General features: G+C 48.9%; 1 protein-coding gene across 2 annotated transcripts in view; it reads right to left on the bottom strand.

The window, feature by feature from the left end:
- SLIT3 (slit guidance ligand 3) overlaps positions 1–26,503 on the bottom strand; it is a 586,046-nt gene that overhangs the window by 39,050 nt on the left and 520,493 nt on the right. Inside the window, exons 20-26 of one of the 2 annotated variants that reach the window (XM_040983330.1) lie at positions 25,683–25,815; positions 16,204–16,272; positions 14,526–14,597; positions 13,966–14,037; positions 5,804–5,875; positions 4,227–4,390; positions 1,761–1,885 (exon numbers count right to left, since the gene is read on the bottom strand). In XM_040983330.1, coding sequence (XP_040839264.1) covers positions 1,761–1,885; positions 4,227–4,390; positions 5,804–5,875; positions 13,966–14,037; positions 14,526–14,597; positions 16,204–16,272; positions 25,683–25,815 — 707 coding nt within the window. Of the gene's footprint in view, positions 1–1,760; positions 1,907–4,226; positions 4,391–5,803; positions 5,876–13,965; positions 14,038–14,525; positions 14,598–16,203; positions 16,273–25,682; positions 25,816–26,503 lie in introns of both variants that reach the window. The other variant, XM_040983243.1, reaches the window with a different exon arrangement.

Below are 26,503 nucleotides of genomic sequence, written 5' to 3'. Positions count from 1 at the left end.
TAGGTGGCACTCTGACACCATCAGTGACAGGTGCGGCCACAGTCCAGAAAGCCACCTCACAGCCTCATTCCTCACAGCAAGTCAGCTCTCAGGCTTGTCACCATACAGGTTCAATCCCCCTGGGGATGGGTACCTGCACATGCCAGTTCCCTCTCACCTAGCTCGTCCCAGGTGTACACAACAGATTACGAGGCTCCTTCGAAGTCCCTGGGGAGGTTGGAGTCGGGGAAGTGGAAGAGATTGCAGCCACAGCTTTGTTAGTGCCAGTGAGGCTCAAGAAAGGGCTAATGCCCTGGAAATCCTCCAGGTTAATGCAATCCAACAGCCCTGGAACTTAATCCCAACCCTTTGATTCAGCCCTTCTTCCTGCACTTACTGAAAATGTTTAAAAAGAAAAAGCAAAGGAGGCTAGTGCTGTACTGCCACTGTGGCGTAACAAGTAAACCTACAGCGCTGGCATCCCTATGTGGGTACCGGTTCAAGTCATGGCTGTTCCACTTCTGATCCAGCTCCCTGCTAATGGCCTGGGAAAACAGTGGGGGATGGACCAAGTTCTTGGGACCCTGCACCCATATGAGAGATCTGGAAAGCTCCCGGTGGCAAACTTCACACCAGATCAGCTGCGGTCAATGTGGCCATTTGGGGAGTGAACCAGTAGATCAATGATTTCTATCGTTCTTTCTCTCACTTTAGCTCTGCCTTTCAAATAAATAAAAACAAACCTTTTTAAAATAATAAAACTCAAAAGAAAAGGGCAGCACATGTCATGCAGAGTACTTGGCACATGACCCATACCCTAAGGTGTCAGTGGAGAGCTAGGCTGACCTAGTCTAGATGGTCCTGGGTTAGAAGAGGGGAGGGAAGGAGTACCTTGGAATTAGCTTGGATTTCTGGGGCAGGAAGTGGGAGGAAGGAATCTTTTTTTTTTAGGATTTATTTTATAATTTTTTTTATTGGAAAGTCAGATATACAGAGAGGAGAGACAAAGAGGAATATCTTCCATCCATTGATTCACTCCCCAAGCAGCCACAACAGCTGGAGCTGAGCCAATCTGAAGCCAGGAGCCCAGAGCCTGAAGCCTCTTCTGAGTCTCCCACACAGGTACAGGGTCCCAAGGCTTTGGGCCATCCTCGACTAGTTTACCTGGCCACAAGCAGGGAGTCGGATGGGAAGTGTGGCTGCTGGGATACAAACTGGTGCCCATATGAGATCCCAGAGCATGAAAGGCAAGGACTTCAGCTGCTAGGTTACTGTGCTGGGTACAGGAGGAGGGGTTCTTGATCCCCTTATCACCCTAACACTGTCAGCAGTGTGGGGGTATGATAGCCCCCAGGCTTTCTAGTTGCTAATCACTGTGTGCTCATTAGCCTACTGGCGCTTCGGAGGGCAGGGGTTGGTTCTAAAAATCTTGCAAGCATTGTTAGGACAAGGAGTTTATTGGGTATCTCCTCCCAGAAGTGCTTTACCTCTCTGAGACTTAACATCCCTGGCTTTCACAAAGAAAATACATTTCCTAAAGAAAAAAAAAGTTCTGCTGCCTCTTTGTCCCAACCACTACTGTTATGTCTCAACCCCGTGGCAATGGGATTCACTGTGATGGGTCAGGCTCTTACAACAGGAGTGCTACTGGTGAATGTGTTTTTTTTGCTAGGGGACATGTACAGTGAGGCTACCCCGGAGAAAGGAGGGTCAGTCACCCTTAGCTTGTGAAGGAACAGCAGGGTGGGTAGGAGGGTAAGCAAAGAAGGCTCTTGCCATACCTTGTAGCTGTAGGGGCAGGTGCAGCGGTACAGCTCCACGGAATCTGGGCTGCATGTTCCATTGTTCTTGCATGGACTGGAGAGGCAGGCGTTGCACTTGGCCATAATGTTGATGTCTACTGGCCCTGGGCAGCAAAACCATAGCATGTTGGCAGCATGTCCCCCAGTGGGCTCACCATCCCGCCGCCCTTCCCTTGGGCTGGCTCTGGCCCCTTCTTCAAGCCAGCTGCCAGCTCCTCCCCCATCTACAGAGCCAGAAGGCCTCTGTAGTCCCATTAACTCAGCCATTGTCCAGTGAGGAAAAAAAATCACACTGGGACATAATTCAGGAGCACTTCTGCAGTCAAATCAATTACTGTAATTAGTCTGATCCGATTTGGGCGCTAATCTGCAAACAATGCATTGTAATTAGAAACCCCTGAGGCATCCTTTCATACTCTCCGGAAACTCTGGGCTCTGGTTCTCTATGAACTTTCCATTTCTCTGGCCTCAAAGACTCCCCTCCCCAGGGAAGCCTGTGCCAAGCTAAGGCCTTTGGCTCAGGCAGAAAACCCTCCCTGTTAAACCCTGGAAGTGAGAACTGCACAACTCCAGAAGGCACAGCAGTGATGTTGGTGACGGGTGCCACGCTGTGTGCAGCACAGCCTCAACTCTGTCCTGCTTCCTTCAGCCGTGGGCTGGAGGGGGTCGTGGTCCCCTCACACCTCTCTACCAGGTGTTTGTGTCTGCTGGAGCAGCCAGGGTGGATCATGAGTCCCGCATGCACAGGCTTCGCTCAGCAGGGCTGGCAGTCATGTGCGTGCAGCTGGGTAGAGACCAACTCCAAGTGAGTGACCACTTCTCTGGCACTGAACAGAATAGCCTGAAAAAAAACCACCTGTCACCTTTTACCTGGGACTGCGAAGGCTCTCGAGACATGGAGATCTTTTAAAAAGATCTTGGATGAACTGGGATAGCTTGGTCACCTGACACTGGAGGTAACATCACTGCTTTAAAAATGCTCATGCCTGGGTCACAACCATCAAAACCCAGAGGGTCAAACTTGGATACCAATCATTTTTAAAGCTCTGGATTCCCAAATGAGCCACCAAGAATGTTACTGCTGTAGGGCTAGTCAGGCCTCTTAAGTGTCAGATCAGATACCTTAGAAGGTGATTCAAGTTTATCTGTTAGGAAAAAATAGTAAGGCTCTAAGATATGAACAAACGCTATTAACAGCCAAATACAAATCGAAAGTAGATTTTGGCCCCCAAATTCAGATTTCCCATTTTTAAAGATGAAAGATAAAAGGACACACTTTCCTTTTATAACCCATTGACTTAGCCATAACTACTAAATAAGATAATAGAAAAATTGGTAAAAACCCTTTTGGAAATTAATCTGGGAATATGTGTGAAGATCTTAAAAAATAATCCTACACTTTATCTCAAGAATTTCTGTTCTCTGCAGCTTATTTGAGGGCATGATTTCAAATAGAGAAAGACCTTAGGGTTTTGCTAAGAAAAAACAGAAAAAACAAAACTGGAAATACCCTAAAGATTTAAAATTGGAAACTGGTTCAATAAGTTGTGGTAGGATATTGGCAGTCAAGGGCATGCACCCTGGAGTTAGGGAGCCCTGAAACTCTATTGCATGAACTTGAGAAGTCATTGAGCCTCGCTAAGCTTCAGTGTTCTCATTCTCAAAAATGAGGGGAATATTAAAATCTGCTCCATGGAGATGCTGGAAATTTTTAAAATTTGATCCAGGGAAGTGAGAAAAGAATATATACAAAAGTGCATAGCATAGTGCCTGCCACATAAAACTATCTCAGTGACAGCTTATGTTTATCATAACGATTTAGTCAGTAAGGCTCAAAAAGATTATGGTGGTAAAACTGGAAAATACATACGTGCTTATATGCCAGATGGAAACTGTGGGTTAAAGATCTTTTTTTTTTGGTCAGCTCTGGAAAAATACATATGAAAAGAAGCCAGCAAGGACATGGAACTGGTTCTCTACTTGCAGGTCCCACAGCCGTGGATTGAACCGATTGCGGATTGCAAACATTTGAAAAAAAAAAAAAAACCCTGCCTCCTTAATAACCACACACCAACATTCTTATCATCATTTCCTAATCAAAATAGTGTAGCAGGCATTTGCATAGCATTTACATTGCATTAGATTTTAGAAGTAATCTGGTGAAATGGGAGGGGTGAGTCTGGGTTAGATGGAAAGGCTATCTTATAGCAAAGACCTGAGTTTCTGCAGATTTTGGTATCCATGGGTAATCTAGAATCCTGCAAGGACACTGAATGACGACTGTGTATAGAAATGGCATCACAGGACCCATCTATTTCAATATCTGAGTCCCTCTGTGACCCATCGGATGTCATGGCGACTGAGATGCCCAACTTTGTAGGCTGCCATGACAGAAAAGAAGCCACAGGGGCAAGGAGGACGGTGGGTGACTGTGGCAGTACCTACCTTTGCACTGGAATCGGTGGGTGGGGGTGGTGAGTAGGAGCCGGTCTGCCATGGGCTCAGGGCTACTGCAGCGGGCGATGCCCGGCTCCTTGTACCCCGCCTTCACCCACTCGGACAGCCACCGCAGACTACAGTCACAGTGCAGGGGGTTGGTGCCCAGTGCCCTAGGAGGAAGAACAGCAAGTTGGGACTCCATATTCTGGGCTCCTTGGAGAAGCAGGATCCTCAGGCTTTGGCTAGTTTGGGCATGTTTGATATGGAGAACGGCACAGACAGTCTGTTGGGGCAATGTCACTTTCACCAAAATGTACTTCCAGTCCCAATCAAGCACTTTCTCACCTCTGAGCTTCTGCACCTTCTGCCCTGGAACAATTCAGACCTCACCTGCCTGAACCTCTGGCTTTCTGGTTCTCTGGCTCCTATGCCCTTCGAAGACTTTGGAAACAGATGCAGACCACTGAGTCAGGCACCATTCACTGCGGAGATCCACATCACTGCGGTGATGTCCACGCAGAAAGCACCAGGACCTTTACCTCTTTCTGGTCTGCTTAAAGCATATCCTTTACAATTTCTATTTTTGAATATTATATGTCAACATGTCAGCACTGTGGTATATGCATATAATATGAAAACAGATATGCAGAGAGAAGGAAAACAAGCCAGAAATCTCTCACTGATAAATAATAATAATAAGGAACGTGAGAGATCTGTGAGGTAGGGGGCACAGGTCTTGCCTAGAAGTTTGACAACTTGGGTTCTAGTTGAATACTCTTGATAGTGTGACTTGCAGCTAGGCCTAGAATTTCTGTGCCTCAGTTTCCCTTGTGGAACACCTGATGCATAAGGCAGTGTGGTTTGGTGGTTCCATGTGCTTTGGAGAGCAGGCAAACCTTGACAGGAACCATGGCTCCACCACTGGCTGTGCCACCCGTATGCAAAGCCTTTACCTTGTTAAGTTCCAGTTTCCTTGTATAGAAAGGCAAAGAAGTATTTCACTAGCAGAAGAAACAAGCAAAATTATTCATATAAAGTGTTCAGCACATAGCAGGTATTTTCTGCGAGGTTTTTTTTTTTAATCAAATATTTCCATGTTTTGCTGAGCTGTTGAGGCGTCTGAAGGCATCACAATGTGGATGTACTACTGTTAACCCTTACTATCCATGGCTTTTGTGTCCACTGATTCAACCAGCTGCAAGTAGAGAAAACAGCAGTTGTTTTAAACATGCCCAGACTTTTCTCCTTGAGGTGACTCCCTGCAAAATTCAGTGCAACCACTCTTTACCTAGCATTGACCTTGCACTGGGGACTGTTAGCTTGTAGAGATGATTACAAGTACATGGGAAGATGTGCATAGGGGATATGAAGATACCACCCCATTGTCCATCGGGCTTGAGCACGTATGGAGCTGGTACCCAGGGGGCTCCTACAGTCATTCTCTTTGGACATTGCAGGGACCCTCTAGATGCAAATGGGAAGGATGCATACTAAAATGTCAACACTCATGGCCCTCGTCACCAGCGGTCTCACAGTCTCCTGCTTGCAGTGAATGCACACTGGGGAGGCATTTAGCTACTTACAGATGAGAAAGAGATGTGAGGTCATTGAAGGAACCTTCGGGAACGCTGGAAATGTCGTTGCCATGGAGGGTTCTGAGGCAGAAGGGACAGGTCAGGAGGTTAGCAACAGCAGCAATTCTGAGCCCGCTCGCTCTGCCTCCCAGCCCAGCCCAGCCCAAGTCTCCCTTTGTTTACACAGAGCAGCACTGCTGGGAGCAGCTGCCACCATCCCCTCTGCTGGGGGTGCGGGAATGTTTCCATTCCCCCACCTCCAGGCTCAGCAGCAGACACGGAGGAGGGGAGGGTTTGGGGAAGGAGAAGTGGGGACTTTGAAATCTGACAGACTTAGGTTGGAATCAGCTATCAGGCCCCTGCAGCTGTGGAACACTTCCAGATCTTTCCATCTGAAATATGGAGAGACTGATGCGCCTAGTGGCCTCGCTGGGGCTGCTGAGATGCTGTGTTTAGGTTTATTTACGTACTGATTTGAACAGCAGAGTGACAGAGAGGGAGACGTGGGGGCAGGAGGAGGAAGCTATCACCCACTCAATGGTTCACTCCCCAAATGGCTGTGGGAGCCAGAACTCCAGCCTGGATTCCCACAGGGGTGGGAGGATCCTGAGCACTTGGGCCTCTTTCACCACCTTCCCAGTGACACTGGTGGGCATGCAGCAGACAGGAGCACCCGGTGTGTCACACCTGGCTCCAAGATACTGTCCTTTATGGTTCGAGAGCCTGGCTGCTCACGTTTAGACCCTGCATCCGCCGCTTATGTAACCATGCAAAGGGTGCCTCTCGGTGCCTTGGCTACATGACAATGAAAGTGACAGTCTCCACACCAAGTTGTTGTGGGTGGTGAAAACGTGGCTTTTTCTAAATACTAAATGATGATGGGTCATTACTAGCACTTACAAAAAGCTCTTTAAAATTTGTTAATGAATTAATTCGAGAGAGGTAGAGAAGGAGGGAGAGAGGGGGAGAGTGAAAAAAAGAAGGGAAAGAGAGAGGGAGAGAGGAAGAAGCAGTGGGGGAGAGTGAGCGAGCAGTTGGATTTATGCTGCCAAATGCCTTCACGGGCAGGGCTTGGCCGGGCCAAAGCAGGGAGCTGGAGCTCATTCCAGGTCTTCTGTGCGAGTGGCAGGGACGCAAATACTTGAACCATCACCTGCTGCCCTATAGGAAGCACATTAGTAAGAAGCTGGAATTGGGAGTGCAGCTGAGACTGTAGGCACTCCAATACGGGAGCAAGGCATCTCAACTGCCAGGTCCAATGCCCACCTGGGGGAAGGGGTCTTGGAGAACATGTGCCTTGGGAAATGCCATTAACCCTAGCTCAAGGGTCCAAGAAAGAGCCACTTAGGAGATTGGGTGGAACTGTCTCTTGTTACTGGGAAAGCATCTGGTCTCAGCCACAGACACAGGAGTCGGCCCTTGTGTGGTCTGAGTGTACCTAATGACAGACTTTGTGTCTGGCCACTGAAGTGTAAGTGGGTCAAAGTCAGGCTCTCCGAGGCTTCTTTAAGTGAGCGCCAGGCATCCTCGCCTGTGCTGTAGCTGAAGCAGCCTAAAGGTAAAGACCACTTACCTTAGCAGGGTCAGAGAGCCCCAGTGGGACCCCATGAGCATCCACAGTGCAAAGATGAGCATGGACAGATGCATACCTAACGAGTCTGTTCTTCTGTCTGCACTGCAGCTAGAATTAACCTGCTCTGGGTCTTTGGCCAAACTATAGATGCGTGGTTGATGACACTTCGTATCGGCAGGGGCTCTCACACAGAGTGAGCAGTGGAGTTAAGTAAGCATGCAAATTCCTAGGCCCCCTTGCCACAGTCTGGGACAGGCCTGATTCTCTGCATTTCTCACAGGCTCACAGGGGTGTTTCTGCTGCTGGCTTGCAAGGAACACATAGGTTTCCCCTGCTGCTTTGAAGTGAGAGCGGGCATTTTGCTTCTCTCTTAGCAATCCCGCCTCCCTTCCTCCTCACAGTTGTCAGCCCCATCACCACAGACCCATCCTGGCCCTCTCTGTTGTGGAGTGAAGTGGGTCTCGTTGGAGTCACCATCAGTTCTCACGCAGCTAGGATGGCAGGAACTGCTGCACCTGCTCCCCAGGTGGCCTTTCACCTTCCCAGGGAAGAAGGCGCCAGGGGCCTTTCCTAGCACTTGTCAGCATCACCGAGCCTCTCATTTGTGCAGCTGGCCCCTGCTTGGATGACTCCATAGCTGCTTTGCTGGCTGGCAAGCACACCCATGCCCGATACTAACCATTGCAGGATTGAGGCGTTGAGCCCCTAGGGAGGCATGAAGCCCTAATTAAAAACAAAAAAACAAGTGTCCCTAAAGCAGCATGGGCACTGGGACACCTGCAAGGCTCACTCCCATCTCTATAAACTGCAGGGTCACAGGCTGTAATTTACCAGGGCATCTTAAAGAAATCCGCCCACACTGTGGGTGCTCGCTCATGGTTTGGATCCCAAAGGACATGGGATGTTAAATCATGTTTCTAAACGAGGCCAGAAAAGTGGGTGGATGTGGCAACCAGGAAACACTCACCTCGGATCCTGGTTGCTTGCTTAACTTGTCTGTCTACCCTTCTAGACCAAGAGCTCCCAGAGGGCAACAATCGTGTCTCATTCATTTTTTGCTGATGTCCCTCTAGTTCAGCACACCCACTAACCGACTACAGGCACTCAGGAAGGGCAGAGAGAGAGAACGATGCTGAACAAGTCGTTAAACCTTTGGAACTCCTTTCTTTGTCCTACGTGGCAGGTGTGGACAAGAGAAGGTCTCATATACCCTCTTCATTTTCACTTGGTCTTAGCCAAAAGGCTGAGAAGTGAGACCCTCTTCATTTTCCAAATTCTACAGATCAACTTGGATGTATTTATTTTTACGTTGGAGAGTTCAAAGGCTAAGCCTGGAGCACACTTTGGAGTTCCTGATAAGTCACTTGCATTTCACCACAATTTTCTCACAAGTGTGGAATGGTGTTGCTTGGGGAGGGAGGGCGCTCTTGGTCTCTGGAGGTAATCAAGCGAAAGGACAGAACCCTCTGCAGGGAGACCAGAGGGAGAAGTTGTGCAGCTGGGAGAGCCAGGATGAACAGGCAACTAGGACGCAAGCACAATCCTTTAAGGACTGGGAGCCGAGTGTGTGGTGGGAACCACAGAGGGCCATCATACGTGCTCCCTCAGCAGTAGCTGCTGAAGACTGCCCGTCCCCTGCTCAATGGTTCCAGGGGCCTCTCCTGTGGCAGGGTTAGGGACACAAGAGCCACTCACTCCAGGCATGGACTCCACGTGGGCCAAGGATCAAGGAAAGCACAGATCCCCGAGGAAGGACGAGAATGTTCTAACGTGCGTAATCTATAGAGCCGGCTGTTGTCCCGAGTGTTTTATATTCAGGGGTTCCTGAGCCCCCTCCTGTCAAAACGAATTCATGTCTGCTAGCCAACACCACCCCCCTCCGAACGGCCCAGTAGTGTCAGTCCTCTCTCCCTGCTTTCCAGGCCCCTGTGAGCCTTTGTGTTCATCCTTCTTCTTGCCCCTGACCCCTAGCAAACCTTGGAACTCTGGTCATTTCTGGAACTATCATCAGAAAATCAAAGCCCTTCAGGAACAGCGGAAGAGGATACAAATGCACAAATGCTGTGGCACAAAACAGCAATTCTTACTTCCCTCAAAGACCCTTCTTCCCCTAATTCCCTAACGTGTATTTACCAGCTTTACTCATCTTCAACTTCGCCTTCATCTATCAGATGGGAGGTTTTTGATTTTGTATGAAGAGCTAGCTACCACTGATTGTTTCCATTGGTTCCCACACATTCTTTACACATACACATTGATAGACTCTTACGTGACATATGCATGAGTTAGGTTTGTTTCTCCCTGTAAATGCTGTGTGCCAGACGCCATCCCACGGTCCCCTTTACGTCTGTCAACACTTGCGCTTCACTGAATTGTGACTTGATGCTTTCCTTAAATATTTCCCCACTGCAGCCTTTGGAGGGCATATTTAAAATTAGGTTGAAAATAACAGGACTGCAAAGATCTTCATGCACAGAATTCACCCCTGCTTTTGGGTTATTCTTTAGCATAAATTCCTACACGTGCAATTAATGGGAGAAAGGATACAAATACCATAAAAGAAATATAGCTCATAAACGTTATGGTCCCCGAATTGGTCCTTATTGGGAAAACAGTTGGCTCCTCACTGAGGCAGATGGTTGGGCTCAAGGGTTCTTAGACGCTTTTTCATCCAGGAAATCTTACGTTTACAAAAAGATGATGCTAAACATCCACTCATTGTTAAAGCAAGGCTCTAGGCTCACTATGTCGTCTGGTTATGTGTGTGTCAACGCGTGAGTGACAGTACTAACACCTAGGAAGCAAAATTTCTGGACGGGCTGGTGGTGTTTGCTCCATCCCCAAACCTCGCTAAACAGACCAGAGGACAGGCAAATACTTCCTTTCCCTCTCTCTCGCATGTTGAATTGTTCTAGACAGAACTGCTTTAATTACAAATACACACACATACACACAAATAGATTCCCTGAAAATTGGCCAGGCCCACCCTTGTTCTACCTTCTACCCTCTCACACCTAACTCAAGTGCAAACCCCTGCCCAGAGCTGCTAGCTTGGGAGGGGAGGCAAGAGATTGGGATTGAAGGGGAGCCGGCCTGGTTTCAGCCCTGGCCAAGGAGCCAAGCCCCTGTCCCGTGGCGTTTCACTGGAGACAGGGAAATGCCTCTGCTGATATTTCCATTCTCCAACTCCCCGGAGAAGGTAGATAATAAATAAGTGACAATAACAGATTGCACGCTGTCAGCTCAGGCACTTCTTTGCCCCCCAGACAATTGATTTTTAATAACAGCACAGATGACATGTGGCGGGAGTTGTCGCTGACACTGGTATTTTGTGGGCCTCAATAAATCACAGTGGCCTAGAGCCAGTGGGGTGGCCCAGAGCCATTGGGTGCTGTGTGCTGACTATAACCAAGTCCTGGGAACAGTGCCGGGGCTCTGAGTCAGCAGACTGGACACTCACCTCTTGACTGTTGCATCTTGGCCAGTTATGTCACTCATTGGGTCTCAGCTTCCTCGTCTTTAAAATGGGCAGCTTCTCTACCTCACTGCACTACTGGAAACGAGTCAGCTAAAGGAGCTGCCATGAAAAGTGCCAATAGGATGACTGTTAGGGCAATCACAAGCCGGAGAGGGGACATGTCGACAGGTTTGGGGGCATGGTCATTGGCTTCTCGGATCTCACAGGGAATCAAACATGGGAGACATTCAAGTGAACCAATCAGAAGAGCTATTTTTGCCAATCAAATAGGTACAAGATGGGAAGGCACAAAAATTGCATGACAACTGGGCCTCTAGTTGTGGGGTAGCAAAGGGGTGCTTTCATGATACAGCATGCTATGATGTGATAATAGTAATAAGAAATGAATATCAAGTATTACAGGGGCCAGAAGCTGGGCTAAATGCTTTATATTCCCATTAAGACTTGGTAAGGTAATGCCACCATTATTTGATTTTATGGATGAAAAGGCATACCATGAAGAGAGGGCCAAGTCCTGGGGAGAGCGGGTGGACTGGCCGTGGCACCCTCCAGCATGTGCAACTAGGGCTGGGAGTGGGCCAAGTAAGGATTTCTTGGGGTTGCCATGACTAGGCTGCAGCACCTGCTGATTCACGTGAGGGTTGGGCCTGGAGGCAGGCTGAGCTGGGCTAGGATACAGCATCCACTGGTTCATATGAGAGCCAGGGCTGGGGGCGGGATGCACTAAGCAGTTACATCCACTGATACATGCATTGGCTGGTGCAACGGGCAGAGTAAGCCAAACCCTGCACTAGCTGCCACACAGGAGAAGGTCTAAAGACTTCCTAAAAATCAGGATGGGGTGCAGGTCAGGCTGAGTTTGGCTATATCACCAGCCAGTTCACACTTGGACCCTAACTGGGTACTGAATGTTCTGGTTGGGCAGCAGCACCCACCAGAGTGAGTTGGAACAGGGGCAGAGCAAGTTGGACCAGGCTACAGCACCCGCCGGCAAATGCCAAGGTAAAATAGGCCATGCCAGATTGGGCCGCAGCACCCACCAGCACATGCAAGATAGGGGTAGGTGTGAGACTCCAGTAGGGGAGTAGTAGCTTTCCTGCTGGGTCACTGCTCCTACTATTAAGTGTGAGAACTGTGACCAGGGGCAAACCAGGCTGGGCAGGGCTACACCACCAGTTATCATATGATCTACAATGATAACTGGGTTATGGGGATAGCCAGGCTGGGCTAACCGACTGTACCCACTGGTACAGGCTTAGAAACCAGAGTAAGGGCAGGCAGGCTGGGCTTTGCTGCAGCATCGGCTGGCAAGTGCTGGGACTGGGGAAGTCCTGGCGAGTTAGACTACAGAGCTACCTGGAGAGTGCAAGATCTGGGGCATGGAAAGGATCCAGTGAGGAGGCTGTGGACCCTTCTCTGATGGGCTGCAGCTCCCATGGTGAGCACAAGAACCAGGACTTGCAGCAGGCCTGGCTGGACAGGCAGTGGCACCCACTGGCACAAATATAGGCTGGAGGGTGGAGTCAGCTGGTCTGAGTTAGGCTTCAATGCCTACTGATGTGTACGAGAGCTGAACGGGATGTGGGACAGACTGGATAAATCCACTGCATATGCTAGTAGGCACAGGAACAAGGGCTGGGGGCCAGTCCAGTCGGGGATTATTGCGGGTTGCTCTGATTGGGCTTTAGTTCTCCTTGGTGTATGTGAGGGCTGAGTGTACGGCGGGTAGGGTTGGGCTGGGCTGCAGCAGCATTGGTTTGCAGAGGGAGAAGGACAGAACAAATTGATCAACTACCACATTGAAACCTGACAGCAAACTTTTGGGCAAATGGAGACTAGGTGGACTACTTCAGCCAATTGACCTTGGAAGGATTTACTCATCCTTAGAGCAGTGATATCAACAGCATCTCAGAACTGTCAAAACAATTTGAGTGGAACCCTCAGAACCACACGCCAGGTCAGGCTCAACAGCAGGCATCTAGGTTTGTGGGCACACTGAGGTAGGCAAGGACAGCCAACAGAATCTCACACTGCTGGTGTAAAAAAAGCCAACAACCTCTCAGAACAATCAACCAAGAAACATCCTTGGAATATTCTTCCCTACATCTGGGACTCAAAGGGACCTTCTCCTCCCTGTGTACTGATATAATGTGACAGTGAGGAGTGGCATACTTCCTTCCTCTATCCCCACCACCTCCTCGTGGATACGGGAGGGAAAACTGAAGCATTAGCTCATCTCCCCACCCTCTCCATCCTAACTGTAATCAGAGGCCCACATAGACCTGTAATCCCTCACCTTTGTCATAAATGCTAAAAATTTAAAAAATTAAAGAGTAAAAGATAAAAAATTAAAGCAGGAGGAACTCACAGCCATCTACCCTTTGTGTGGAGCTCATCTGTCTCACGTGGACCATGCAGGTATGAAGGTTGTAGACTGCAAAACCCAGCCCAAAGGGGCAGGGCTGCTCAGCAGTGCGGCATGGCAGAGGCAGACCCTGGTGCAACCACATATCTCTAGCTCCTAAGAGGCTGTGCAAATTAGTATTTCCTAAGTTCTGAAACCTTCTGATATTTGTAGTTGATTAAGACCCTATTACGATTATGTTTAAAGACACCATGAGCCATTTGCATCATTGTTAACTTGTCGCTGTGGGAGAGCTGCAGTGGGCCTTGCCTGGGGTCCCATCCTGGGATCTCTGGTACACAGGCTTAGCTGTCACACAGTTGTTACAGTGTTGCATCGCCTCTCTGAAGTCAGGGGGGCACAATGGTGCACAGGGGAATCATCAGGGTGCTGCTTTGTGCTACACACCATGCTCACTCCCCGAGGGCAGGCTATAATTGCCTGTCCTAACACACCATGGAGGAAGCTATTGATTTCATGTGACACAGAAAAAGGCTTGAAGTGAGGGAGAGGGTGAAGTCATTTGCTCCGGTTCCACAGGTGGCTAGGGGTCAGCCTGCTCTTTCTGAGGGAGCAAAGGTGGGGAGATATGTTAGGGGTGGACAGGCTTAGCTGTCACATAGCTAAGCAAGGGGAAGTGGGAGGGGCCTTAGGTAACTTCCTGCTGCTCCCCAGGGCTGGTTAAGGTCATGGCAGGAGGTGGGGGCAGTACTCACAGCACTCGGAGAGACCGCAGCCCATTGAAGGCATGGATGGGGATGCAGCGTAGCCGGTTGTAGCTCAGGATCCTGTAGAAGAAGAGACAAGTGAGCCCCTGGCTGCTCCCATTCCCAGCTACTCCATTTACAGCATTTACATGGCACACATCAGCACAAGCACCCTATGAGCAAAGGGAAGACAGCATCTCCTACCCTTCAGGAAACTTACTGGTTGCATCTTCCCAACTCCCCTGCCGTTCCACAGCAGGCTGGCTCCTTACCAGCTTTTCCATTACCCACCTTGACTGTGCAATGGTGACTGCCTACATTGGACAAAGCTAATGGGCAATAAAGGGTCTAAACAAAATGTAGTCATGGAGGCACCCCACCCCTTCTTTCCTAGGAGGAGACAACATTCTAAACAGAGCCTTCTTCCAAGGCTGCCCAGGCAGGCAGCAGAGCCCTAACTCTAACCTATAGGGGACGGCTACCAGTCCAAGCTTCACTAGAGCAGAGAATCCAGACCTGATGAGACCCAGGGAAGCCATGTACGTCAGGTTCGTGGGCAAGATACTCACAGAGTGGAGAGGTGAGACATGTTACTGAAGGTGTAGTTGGTCAGCATACTGATGCTGTTGTTGCTGAGGTCACTAGGGAGAGAAACACAGAAGGGACAGGCTTTACTGTTAGTGGCCTGTGATGGCCATCTCAATGACCACATGCCTGCCTGCCATTCACATTCCCTGCCTCCTACCAGCACCCTTCATCCACCCACCATTCAAAACCTCACCCTTCTATCCACTCCTCTCTTCACCCAACAATTCACTCATCCATCCACTCATTCATTTTTCCATTCAAGTACTTATGTAATCATTTAAGCAATTGTCATTCATTCCTCTATTCATTTATTTATTCAGCTATGCAATCATTCAACTACATGTCTATTTATTTTATTTGAGCAACAAAACATAATAATACAATAGCAATGTCTCATTTTAATAGGCTTTCCCCACCTCCCTTCCCTAATCAATTCTCCTTTCAATATTCCCCACTCTCTTCTTCCGGCATTCATGTTTTATTACATTCTACTAAGCCCTTTCTTAGGAGGAATGAAGTTGGTAGGCAAGTAGTTTCTGGAAATATCTAGAGTACTGGCAACATCCTTCATACAGTAGAATTACCAGAGGGTTCCTGAAATACTGGCTGCCTGGGTCCCGCATTCACATAATCTAATTTCACTACAAGAACACTAGACATGTGTGTCAGTATGAAAAACAGAAAAGACACTTGCAGTTCACATCACGCTGGCCTGAGAAGCATTGCTCCAGAAAAGTGGTTCTCAACTTGTGGGGTGGCACTTTTGTTCCCCCAGTGACCTGTGGCAGTATCTGGAGACATCACTGGCTGTCCACGCTGGGGAGAATGTTATGGGCATTCAGTTGAGGTGGCCAGAAGTGCTGCTAAACACCATATAATGTCCAGGATGGCACTCCCACAGCTAAGAATGATAGGAACAGTTGGCCCCAAGTTCTTGGTTCCCTTCTACATGGTGGCTATGAGAAGTTCTAGAATCCTAGTCCCAAGACAGGTGTTATTCTCCCTTCCTCAGCAGGGCTCTTCCTTTCTCAAGGGCGATGCCCCTTCCTTCTGAACCATTTCTTATTTCCCCTTTGGATTGCTTCCCTGCTACTCAAACAGACATGGGCTTCTTTCAATGACCACTTGCCCAGAGAGTTATTTAACACTGCTAGGCAGTGGCAAGCTTTGCAAAGCTCATGGATTGCCTAGTTTTCTGGGTTCTGCAGCCCTGCTCCTCATTAAGTGGCTCTCTTGGGTACTGGCAAACTCGCAGCAAGTGGCAACTACCTCCAGAAGGATCTTCAGTTCAGATTATCCACTTAGGACATTTTGTAGGCAACTAGAGGAGGAAGAAGCTCCCACTGATATTTTCAGGGGACCACAGCTGACGAGAATGGGAGACTGAGATGGCTTGGGAATCTGGACAGGGGCCTCCTTGCTGGATGCCCAGAGGGAATCTGGTATTGATGGCACAGGGTCTGGGCACTTTGGCATGGAGGTCACAATGGGTAAGTCTTGGACCCATTAGGCAGGTCTGCTCCTCCTTATGCTGCACTCATGGAGAATGGCAGATATGGCATGTCAGCCTGCAGCCCCTTTCTCTGTCACCCTTCATGTTAACTTCTTGAAGGCCCTTCCCAGGACAGAAAAATAAATTTCCCACCCAACGCGCCTTACATCAGAGTCAGGTGTCGGAGGGCAGACAGCTCTTTGGGCACAGCTGTTAAGTGGTTTCCTTCCAGGTACCTGAAATAGAAGCACAGAGTGACAACACTTGGAAGAGAGGCCCTGCACACACACACTCTCAGACTTTCTTCACCAGGGCGCTTGTCTAAAATTGTCCACCATGATGACAACTGTACACTCAATGAAGTACCCACTCTATGCCCAGCTCTTGCAATCTCCTTGTGGGGTAGGATCTTGCAGCCATGGAAGCAGAAGTTCAAAGACATTGGAATATGTACAAATGCTCACACAGCAAGCCAGTGGTTGAACCAGGACTTGAATCCAGATCTTCTTACTGCACTTTTACCATGATCCTCACAGCTTCTACTTCACCACAACAGTGGCCAGAGAACTGAGTAACAACTGTAGTACCCTATTTCAAAGTTGAGCATCACTTGATATGCATTTGGACACTTAGCAAGCAGAACAAGTGTCTTTTTTGGTCCTTGCTTCTTTGGCAGGCATGCACTATGAGCCAAGGATTACACACAAGGTGCTGGGGGTAGAACTGAAGATGAACTGGATCCCACTTGGACCTTGCCCTCAGGTAAAGGTGCCAAAGAAATGCATTCATTTACTCAGGCACAAGTCTTTACTGAGTACCTGCAATGTGCTAGCTGATATTTACACAGGTGAATAACACAGACACAATGCCTGATTTGGGGCAACTGGAAATTTATTAGGGGATGGAAGAGGAAGGAATGCGGGTAATGTAACACATGAAAGGGATATAAATGAGAAACCCTGGTCTGTGTTTTGGAGGGAACCAGCAAAGTGCTAAGGTGAGGAATGCCAAGGGGTTCACTGTAGAAAGACATAGTGGAGGAAGAGATGTTTGAAAGCCAACTGATAGGTGAATTGGGGGAAGTCCTGGATATAGCAAGGAGAGTCCTGAGAGAGAGTTGTTGAGCAAATGTTGACAAAGCCTGCAGTCACATGGGTCAGGGAGGATGGTGGGACACTAGGCTGATCACGCTGAGGTGCTGGAAATCATTTTATTCAAAGCACAGTGACAAACGCTGACTGCATGCAGGTGCAGCTGGCAGGTGTTACACAGTGCTTCAGGACTGTCTTGCCTGAATTTCCCTTCCTTCCTTCGCTGAAGGAAAGGCAGTGGACAATGGCACTGGTTAAGTACGGGGCCTGCCTCTCCATCTCTCCACCAGTGGCAGGAAAGGGTAGCCATAGGGGGCTTCCTTTCAGCTATCAGGGAGGCTCCAGCAGGAGGTGTGTCAGGATCCCAGGCTCTGTGCAGGTAAAGCTTGAGAAGACAGACCCTGCCATGACCACCTGCTGGATGTGTTCTGTAGGCAGTGTGCCTTCAGGGAACACAGGGAACACTCAGAGGCAGGAGCTGGCTACAGCAGCAGGATGAAGAGGAGGGTTCAGCCTCCACGGAGCAAGCAGAGCTCAGACTGATGGTGGCTTGCCTGTGCTCTTCTAGGCTGTCCATTCTCCTCCTTCCATGGATTCCATTTGCTACAATAATTTAGCAAACTTGAGGCATCCAAGATGAAAAGCAAAATAACACAGCCCAACCTCTGGTCAGCTTGCTGAGAGCGGGGATGTACTGAAGGCCTGTGGCAAACACATCTGGAGGGGGCTTCAGCAGGGCCTTCTGTGTGCCTTCAGGCAAGTAAGTGACAATGAGAAGAAGGGTCCTGCCAAGACCCACACCAACTTGCCAGCCTTCTCTGGGGTGGAGTTCCACTGCAGTGGGCTGTGACCTCACTGAAACTTCAGGAGCTCGGCTGGCAGGTGTTTTGTGGAGACTTCAGAGAGACCAAAGTTCAGGAACTGATTGGTCACCCCAGACTTCCCTTCCAGGACAGGGAGTTTTTAGTTTTTGCTCTCATTCTATCTCCTTGTATAACATCAACCTCTTATGCAAAGCCTGTTGGGAACCATTATTGTATCTTTTGGAATGAAGTGCTGCCTTGTTCTAGAATGAGGAAAGGAAAGCCAATTCGGTTCTAAGTAGCTAGGATTTTTGTCCTTCGACATCTTCCTTTCATCGAGGGAGGAATTTTATTTTTACAGACTTGGGTACACAGCTAGGGGTCTGGCAGGATAAAGTCTATAGGACAGGCTGACAGGCTGGAAACTCAAGCAGGGTTTCTGTCATCATCATGATGCAAATTCCTTCTTTGGGGAATGTTTTTCCTCTTTGTAAGGTCCTCCACAGATTAGAAAAGGCTGCCCTTCATGTTAGGCTTTTTTTTATTCCACTTAAAGGGTCAACTTACTGCAGATGTTAACTGCATCTACAAAGCACCTTCACATCAACAACTGGACTAGGTACTTGGCCAAACAAGGGCACCACAGCTTAGCCAAGCCAGATATAAAATTAAGCATCATGCACCTGCTCCCCCTCTGATTAAACCTACACCAAACTCTTCCTTGGGCTCTGGTTCCAACTCCACTGACCTCACCCTTTCTTGTAGGCCCCAGGACCCTTTGTGCGTGGCGACTTAGTGTGTGTCTCTCCTTCTCCAACCTGGGTGACTCCTGCAGATGCTTGAATCTGAGCACTGGCAACACTTCCCAGACATCAGCCCCCATACCCACCGGTGATGCTACAGTTTCCCAACACTTCTGAATATATGTTCCTTCACAGATCTAACCCTCCCCTGGATGTCTGCAGTGTGATTCTGTGATTCACGTCAACAGAGTCACACTGGGCATGCTCGTCTCTGTCTTCCCAGCCAGTGCCTGGCAACAGCAGATGCTCAGAATGCATCATGGGTTTGATGAAACCCCAGGGCTCCACAGGTGGAGCCGCATTTGGCAGTGTGAAAGAGAGCGGGCGCTGCTCTGAGTACAGAATGTCCCTGGCGACTTGGCATCCCCACTCTCGGAAGATGTGCAATCAAAAGGTTCCCCTTCAGAAATGCAGATGCGGCTGTGTGGCAAAGCTCTCTTTGTAGGAAGCCCTTGATGAAAACTCTGAACTCCAAAATTCTCTGTAGCTGGTAGCCCAGGGGCCCCCAAGGGACTTTTCAGAAGCCTGCCCTTTTGTACCCCCAAACCTTAGAAGTACTGAGCATTTCCAGCAGGTCAACCTTTTGTGCTGACTTGCATTTAAATGCTCTGCTTCAGCCTGGCATACTGGCACCCAGTGCACGAGGGTGTAGCCACCCTGCATGAAAACCCACATTGAGCTCACTGAATGGATAACTCCCCACAAAGAACTCTTGGCTCAGTGGAATGGGGAGAGGGTAGGCAGTCACCCTCCAGGAGAGCCCTGGAGGCCAGGAGTGAGGGGAGCGTCACTGAAGAGTTAGAGGATCACTTCTGGACCACTGTCTGATAGCAGTGTGACCTAGCGCTGGGTGATCAGGCTCTCTGAGCTTGTATTTCCTCATCTGTAGAATGGGACTCATAATGATCACCTTGACATGACAGAGCAGAGTAAATGGGTCTTTATGGGTAGGCCTTGATCTGAGCCTAAAACACCAGGTCGTGCTCAACACATTTGGAATAGAGAAGGGTACTTGAAAAAGTTCATGAAATAATGGAATTATCACTTTATTTGGGTGCAATACATTTTGAAATGCATGGGTTTTTTTGTTAATACGTATTTCTTAGGAACTTTTAAGATAGGCACTTAGGTGGGCCCCTCAGCATTATGAGTTCTGTAGCTATAAATTCAACCAACTGTGGCTCAAAAATATTTGGAAAAAAATTGTCTATACTGAATATGTACAGACTGCCCCCTGTCATTACCCTCTAGACAGTACACGGCAACAACTACCTACATAGCACTTGCTTCATAATCTAGCTTATTTTACAGTATCCTGGAGGCTGTGCCTAGTTTCTATGCTAATCTTGCACCATTTTATAAGAGACTTGAGCATCTGCAGCTTTTGTTATCGGTGCGATCCTAGAAGATTATTATACATACATATATGTACACATATATACACATAAGAAGGGTTTGCAAAAAAGTTCATGGAAAACATGTATTATTGAAAAAAAAAAAAACCCTGCAAGGTCTTCAACACTTTTTTTTTTTTGCAGGGACAATAAGCTTATCTTCTAATTTCAGCCTACAAGGCTCATAGATGCTGCCCCAAGCTCTCAGCACACACCACCCTTTCTCATTCTGTTTGTTTCACACCCAGGCCTACCTGCTTCCTAGAATGCAAGCGCTTGTCACCTGGGGGGGTATGTCTTCACAAATGTGTACTTTCTCTCCCTTTCACCCCTATATTTTTTCCCCAGAAAACCCCACTCCACTGGTGAGTTAGTTCACTGTCTTTCTCTCCGATCTGACGTTTCTGATTCCAGGGGACCCACCTGTCACTTTGGTTGCTGTATTCCCAACTCTGCCGACAGTGTCTGGCCTACCAGCTCCATGAGCACTGGAATGAGTGAAGGGAGCTCTCCTGGCTCATGGCTGGTGACTGGCCTCTCTGTCCCTCCCGCAGATGGTTGTGACTGCCTGCTATGGCCCCAAGTGTCCTTTCCTGAAGTGGCACCAGACCTCTTCCACGTGGCTGTGCCCAGAGCTGGCCTGTTCTCCCAAGGCAGGATCGCTGCCCTTCAGCTAACAGGCACATTCCAGTCTCTCCCCTTGGGTCAGAGAGGGGAAGTGGGCAGTCACTCTATTTGAAGCTCTGGAAAGCCCATTCAGCGTTGGGGGTGTCTGGATAGCAGCAGCCTCTTCTTGGGCAGCAGCGGCATAGTTGGATAAGGCCCAGCTGTCGACCTGGCCATAATGAGCAACAGGCACCTGCATCATGGGGGCCCCGGGTTCCCTGTGTCACTGCAGCCAACCTGGGTTTGAGCCTGGGCTGTGCTGCTTGTTGGCTATGACCTTCACTCCTTCAGCCTTCCCAGGCCTCAGCTGATTGACCTGCAGAAATGGGGTGAATGCTACCTGCTTTGAAGTGATGTTGGCAGGATGAAATGAGATCACATGACAGATGTAGCTGGTGCAGCACCCGGCACACAGCACAAGCTCCATACGCAGCAGCTATGGGTTGTGCAGGGTGGAGAGGACGTTTTCCTTTGTTTTCTTCAAGGCTGGCATTGGCAGAGCTTCCAGGATTCCTCCCTGTCCCAGGGCACAGCCTGCCTAAGCCACTCCTTCCTGTTTGCCACTTGCTTCATGGCTCTGCCTTTTCTCCTGCATGGGTGCCCACCACCTAATTAAACCGCAGATGAGTTAGGAAAACCCATAAAAATCATATTGAGGTTCTACCTAATTTCAGTAAGAATGGCACACAAGAAACAACAACTGCTGGTGAGGACGTGAAGGGAAAGGTAGCCTGCTCCACAGCTGGTGGGAGTGTAGACCAGAGCAGCCACGATGGAAGTCACCATGAAGGCTGCTCTGATAGGTCAGGATTGATCTACCATATCATTCAGCTACCCCACTCCTGGGAATATTTCCAAATGAAATAAAATCAGCATATGAAACAGCAACCTGCACCCTCATATTTATAGCAGCACAATAGCGAAGACATGGAAACAACCCAGATGCTCATTAATAGATGAATCATAGAGAAATGGTGGCATATCTACTCTATGGAATAATACTCAGCCATAAAAAAGAATGAAATCCTATCACTTAAAAAAAATTAAAATTCCCAACTAGAGACCATTATGCTTAGGGAAGAACCTCTACAAGCTACAAAACTGTATCGTGGAAAATAATAATAATGACAGAACTACAGATGAGCAGAATGCTCCACTGTGCTTGTCTCTGGACTGAAACTTTTATCTACTAACTCACCCCTCGGAGTCAGCCAAGGCAGGCTGGGCACCCCATCTCCTGCAGCGAATGCACACTTGCTCACCTCTTGCCACACTCATGCTCACTGCATGCACATCTGAGCACTCAGGCGCCCACTGTCAACCGACATCTCACATTCTCAGACTTCACATCCTGACATAAACTACTACTTCCTGTCACCCCTTCCTCTCCTCTCCTTGGATCTTAGTGACAAATCCATGAGCAAGAGCCTTAGACCAGGTCCGGTATCAAGTGTTCTAGCACCTGAACCAGAGGGAGGACTGTGGGGCCCTCCAGACCGGGTCCTCATTCTCTCCCAGAGCCCTGCGAAGACATAAGCTTGCAGTTTGCCTTTAGCACGGGAAGAGTTGCTGTCTGCAAGCATGCCTCAATGGAAGCAAACATGGGCAATAATGCATGTCCAAGTGTAAAAAAAACCTCTGCACGGCAACAACTGTGCTTTCTGAAGATGTGGGGCGTGTGCACCTGTGACTTTGGGAGCTAAGACACCCTTTCTCTGCCACGTCGCTGCTTTCTGGAAGCGTGAAGCCTTGGCCTCTAATTCAGGAGCCTGACAGTGGCAGACAGCAGGTGTGTCCCTGTGGTGCTTGCTTCCGGTGTGGAGTGTATCCTGATTCTCAGAGTGTCATCCATGGGCACCTAATATCTCCATGACTATTTCAGGGGCTTATGAGACCAGAATTATCTTTGAGCTAAGACATTGTCTTCCTTTTGTACTAGGTTGATGCTTGCACTGGCACAGATAAAAGAGCAGTGTAGGAGAGCTGGTGCTGTAGCACAATGAGTTCAAACTTTTACTAGAAATGTTGATAACCCCTAACACAATACTGGCTTTTAGTCCTGGCCACTCTGTTTCCAAGGCAGTCAACGGCAAATGTGTCTAAAGAAGACAGAATATGACCCAAGTGCTTGGGCCTCTGCCACCCATATGTGAGACCTAGATGAAGTTCTAGGCTCTTGGCTTTGGCCTGACTAGTCCAAGCCACTGCAGACATTTGTGGAGTGAACCAGCAGAAGGGAGATTTCTCTCCCTCTCTTGTCACTCTGCCTCTCAAGATCAATCAGTCAGTCAATCAATCAATCAAATAAACATTTTAAGAACAATCAGTGGAGGGTAAACTCCTAACAGCTCAGCACACAGTAGGGGCACTGATTCCAAATGATATTGGCAGTCACTATATTACACACCTCTCTATAATTTCTAGCTGAGAAACAAATCTCCCAAGAAGCATTTAGCCTCATGGTTAAGACGCCCACATCCCTGTCTGCACTCTCCCTCACTCTGGTTCCTGAGTGCAGTTTCCTACCGTGGCAGAGCCTGGGAGGCAGCAGGATGACCCAAGTGGTTGGGTTCCTGCCAAGCACCAGGGAAACCAGGACTGTATTTCCACCTTCTGACTTCAGCAATACCTAGGGCTCACTTTGGGGAGTGAATTAGCAGATGGGGTACAGTCAGGGTGTACAGTGCTCTCTCTGTCTCTGAGGAGGGGGAGAGGAGGGTGGGGTGGGGATGGGTGTGTGGGTGTCTGCCTCAAAGAAACAAATGGAAAAAAAAAACCCCTCAGTTTCATTTAAGCATGCCCTTGAGGAAGCAAGAACAATGATATATTAACTCCTGAGCTCACATTTCTCCAACATTCGGCGTGACAAAACAGCAAGTATGCACATCTAGTGTGCCGTGTGCCTTGAGGAAAGGCTCTGGCGAGCTCAGCTGCATATGGAGCCAGCTGGGCTTTGCCACTTTCCTTCACAAAATACTATTTTTACTAAGAAGAATGACCAGCAAACTGGCTATTCAGGCACAGGCATTCTGGAGACAATTTATTGGCAATAAGCAGAGTGCGCCCGTCGCCGTCAGAGAAAGCTATGGACAATGGTCATTGCCAATGGAAAAGAACGTGAGCTTCCAGGGGGAGAATCAAAGCTTTGAGTGTGACTGCTGCCTGTCACTCACAGAAGCAGCTGCTGAGATGAGTGGTGAGACCAACGCTGTGACATTTCTGATACTAAATGATGACGTACTCAACAGCTGGAAACTCTGCATATTGGTGAGCCAGTATCTGCCAGTTGGCCGGTGGGTGATGTTACAAGTTCACGGCTGTGAGGAAGTTTTCTGTTTAACATATAAGATGGACCTCTTTCGCAGAATTGAGGATATCATTTCACGGATATGGTGGCAGGCTCCACAATGCCCCATGGGTGGGTTGGGTGGTTTTTTATTTTTTAAGACTTTTGTGTTTGTCATTAAGATGTTTCTTTATTTGCAAGGCAGAGTGACAGAAAGAGGGGAAAAACAAATCTATCTCCAAACAGCTATAATAGCTAGGGCTATGCCAGGCTAAGCCAGGAATCTATCCTAGTCTCACACATGGATGACAAGGATCCAAGCTCTCGGGCCACCTTCCGCTGCTCTCTCAGGGGCATTAGCAATGAGCTGGACTGGAAATGGTGCAAGTGGAACTTGAATCCATATTCCCATATGGGATGCTGATGCTGCAGTTGTGGCTCAACTTGCTGTACCACAACAACAGCTGGGAGGGGTTGTGTTACCAACATACAGCATTTGAGAAGGCTAGTGGCAATCCTCCATTTTCTAGCCACATGCCTGTGATTTTCTTTTGATCCCCTCACCCCAAGCAATAGAGCAGGCGGGCACCCCCTGCCCGCCGAGTGAATATGAAGTAGACAGCAAAATCCACCTCAGCTGTCTTCCGTGAAGCCAGACAGCACAGAGATTTGCAAAAACATTAAAAACACCTTTACCAGTCAAGTCTCTTTTGGGTTTTTGGTCTTCATATTAGGATTTTGGCATAAGCAGGTGGTAGAAAAATAATTGTGATTTGCACATGGAAATAATAAAGTGTTTTTAAACAAAATGTTGCCATTGCTTTCAAATATGGCAGGTGTCAGTGATAACTCCCACACACAGGCTCCGCGCCCTTGCTGCTTCTGAAACACGCGAAATTTAGAAACATAGGTTGTAAGTGGCCGAAGGACTCCCGGGATGAGGACTAACCCAGCCCATCCAGCCTGTTGGCTGATCCTGAGACTTGAACAAGCGAACCTCCCTCGTCTGAAACTTCCTCCAGCCCTAGAGAGTAGGTGGCCTTGCAGTCCTCTTGCAGCGAGAAAAGGTGAGGCGGATTGAGCCAATAAGGACTCAGTCTAGCCTGATGTACTCAGGAACAGAGAGCGGAGAGGAGACAGAAAGACGAGGATGGCCGAGCACTTGCAGAGTCCTGCGTGGAGAACTCCTCTCCTGGCTGGAACACGTTGCGGCCTGATGGCACAGCGTGAACTCTGTAATCGATTCCAGCACCCAGTTCTTTGCAAAAGTGCTGGTAACTTTGCCTCTACTTCTCAGTCAAGAAACTGCATTTGGTTTTTTAATCTGGCAGCTCTGCCTGAAATAACCCTGATGTGCAAGGCAGCTGGACTTAGCCCTAACCCTCAGTGCATAGTGCACCTGCAACCTGCAGCCTGGAGCATCTTTAGAGGGGAGCAAGGTCATGCTCACCTCCCCAGCTGGGCAGAGGTCCTGGGGAAGCTGTGTTTCTTGCTCCCTCCCTGAGCCTATGGCAAAGGCCATACTGCCATTCTGCTCAGTGTCTGCCCTGAGGAAGCTGGGGGTAGTACAATTATTCGCCACTCAAAGGGGTGGGACACTTACAGCTCGGTGACATCCTTGGGCATGCCTTTGGGGAGGGTACGGAGCCCCCTGTTGCTGCATCGTACCACCGTCTCCATGCAGGTGCACTGTTCCGGGCAGCGTGGGCTCAGCTGGCAGCTGCTCTCGTCATTGCCTGTGGAATGCCCCACAGAGGGTGAGTGTGGGGGGAGACAGACATCACTCCTGGAGGGTGTAGGATTGGCAGTGGGCAAGATCAGATGTCTGGGTAAAATGCAAGGTCTTATTTTCTGAACCAGAGCCAGGAAAGAGAACCTGCTGGTCTTCCCGCAGTTGGGGAAGAAGGGTACATACTGGGGGCCATGTGCTGTGACATAAAATGAAGACAATCAAAGACATGGAGCAAGACTTGAGTAACCAGAGTCACAGACAGAAAGGAGGCCACTGCTCAGCTTACTGGAACAAGCCAAGTTGATGAGGCTTGCTCAGGGCAGGAGCACAGTCCTGTTCTTCTCCCCTTTCCTTTCCTCTTTGCCCCTTCGCACAACTCCACCGTCCCTTTGGCGTGGTGGGTATATCTCCAGCTCCCCTTCTGCAAACCAGTCCATTTGACTGTTTGACTACTTCAATCTTCAGCTGAACTAGTAAAGAGCCATGCTGGCTTGAGTTGGTGCTCCCAAACATCCATGTCCTCTAAGATCCTACGACGGACTCCTTTGGATCTTCCCTGTTTACACTCCCAGAGCCCAGTGATGGGGCTTTTGCTGTTAAAGCCCCATCATGATGTAGGCAGGAAAGATCGAGGCCCACAGTGCCCAGGCAGTTACACAGGCCGTATACTGCACAAGGGTGTCATCTACCTA

The sequence above is a fragment of the Ochotona curzoniae genome, unplaced genomic scaffold, assembly GCF_017591425.1.
Source record: "Ochotona curzoniae isolate NIBS_2020 unplaced genomic scaffold, NIBS_Ocur_1.0 contig_1, whole genome shotgun sequence".
NCBI lineage: Eukaryota > Metazoa > Chordata > Mammalia > Lagomorpha > Ochotonidae > Ochotona > Ochotona curzoniae.
The sequence above is the reverse complement of the archived record's forward strand: the minus strand, read 5'-3'. Positions and strand labels throughout refer to the sequence as shown.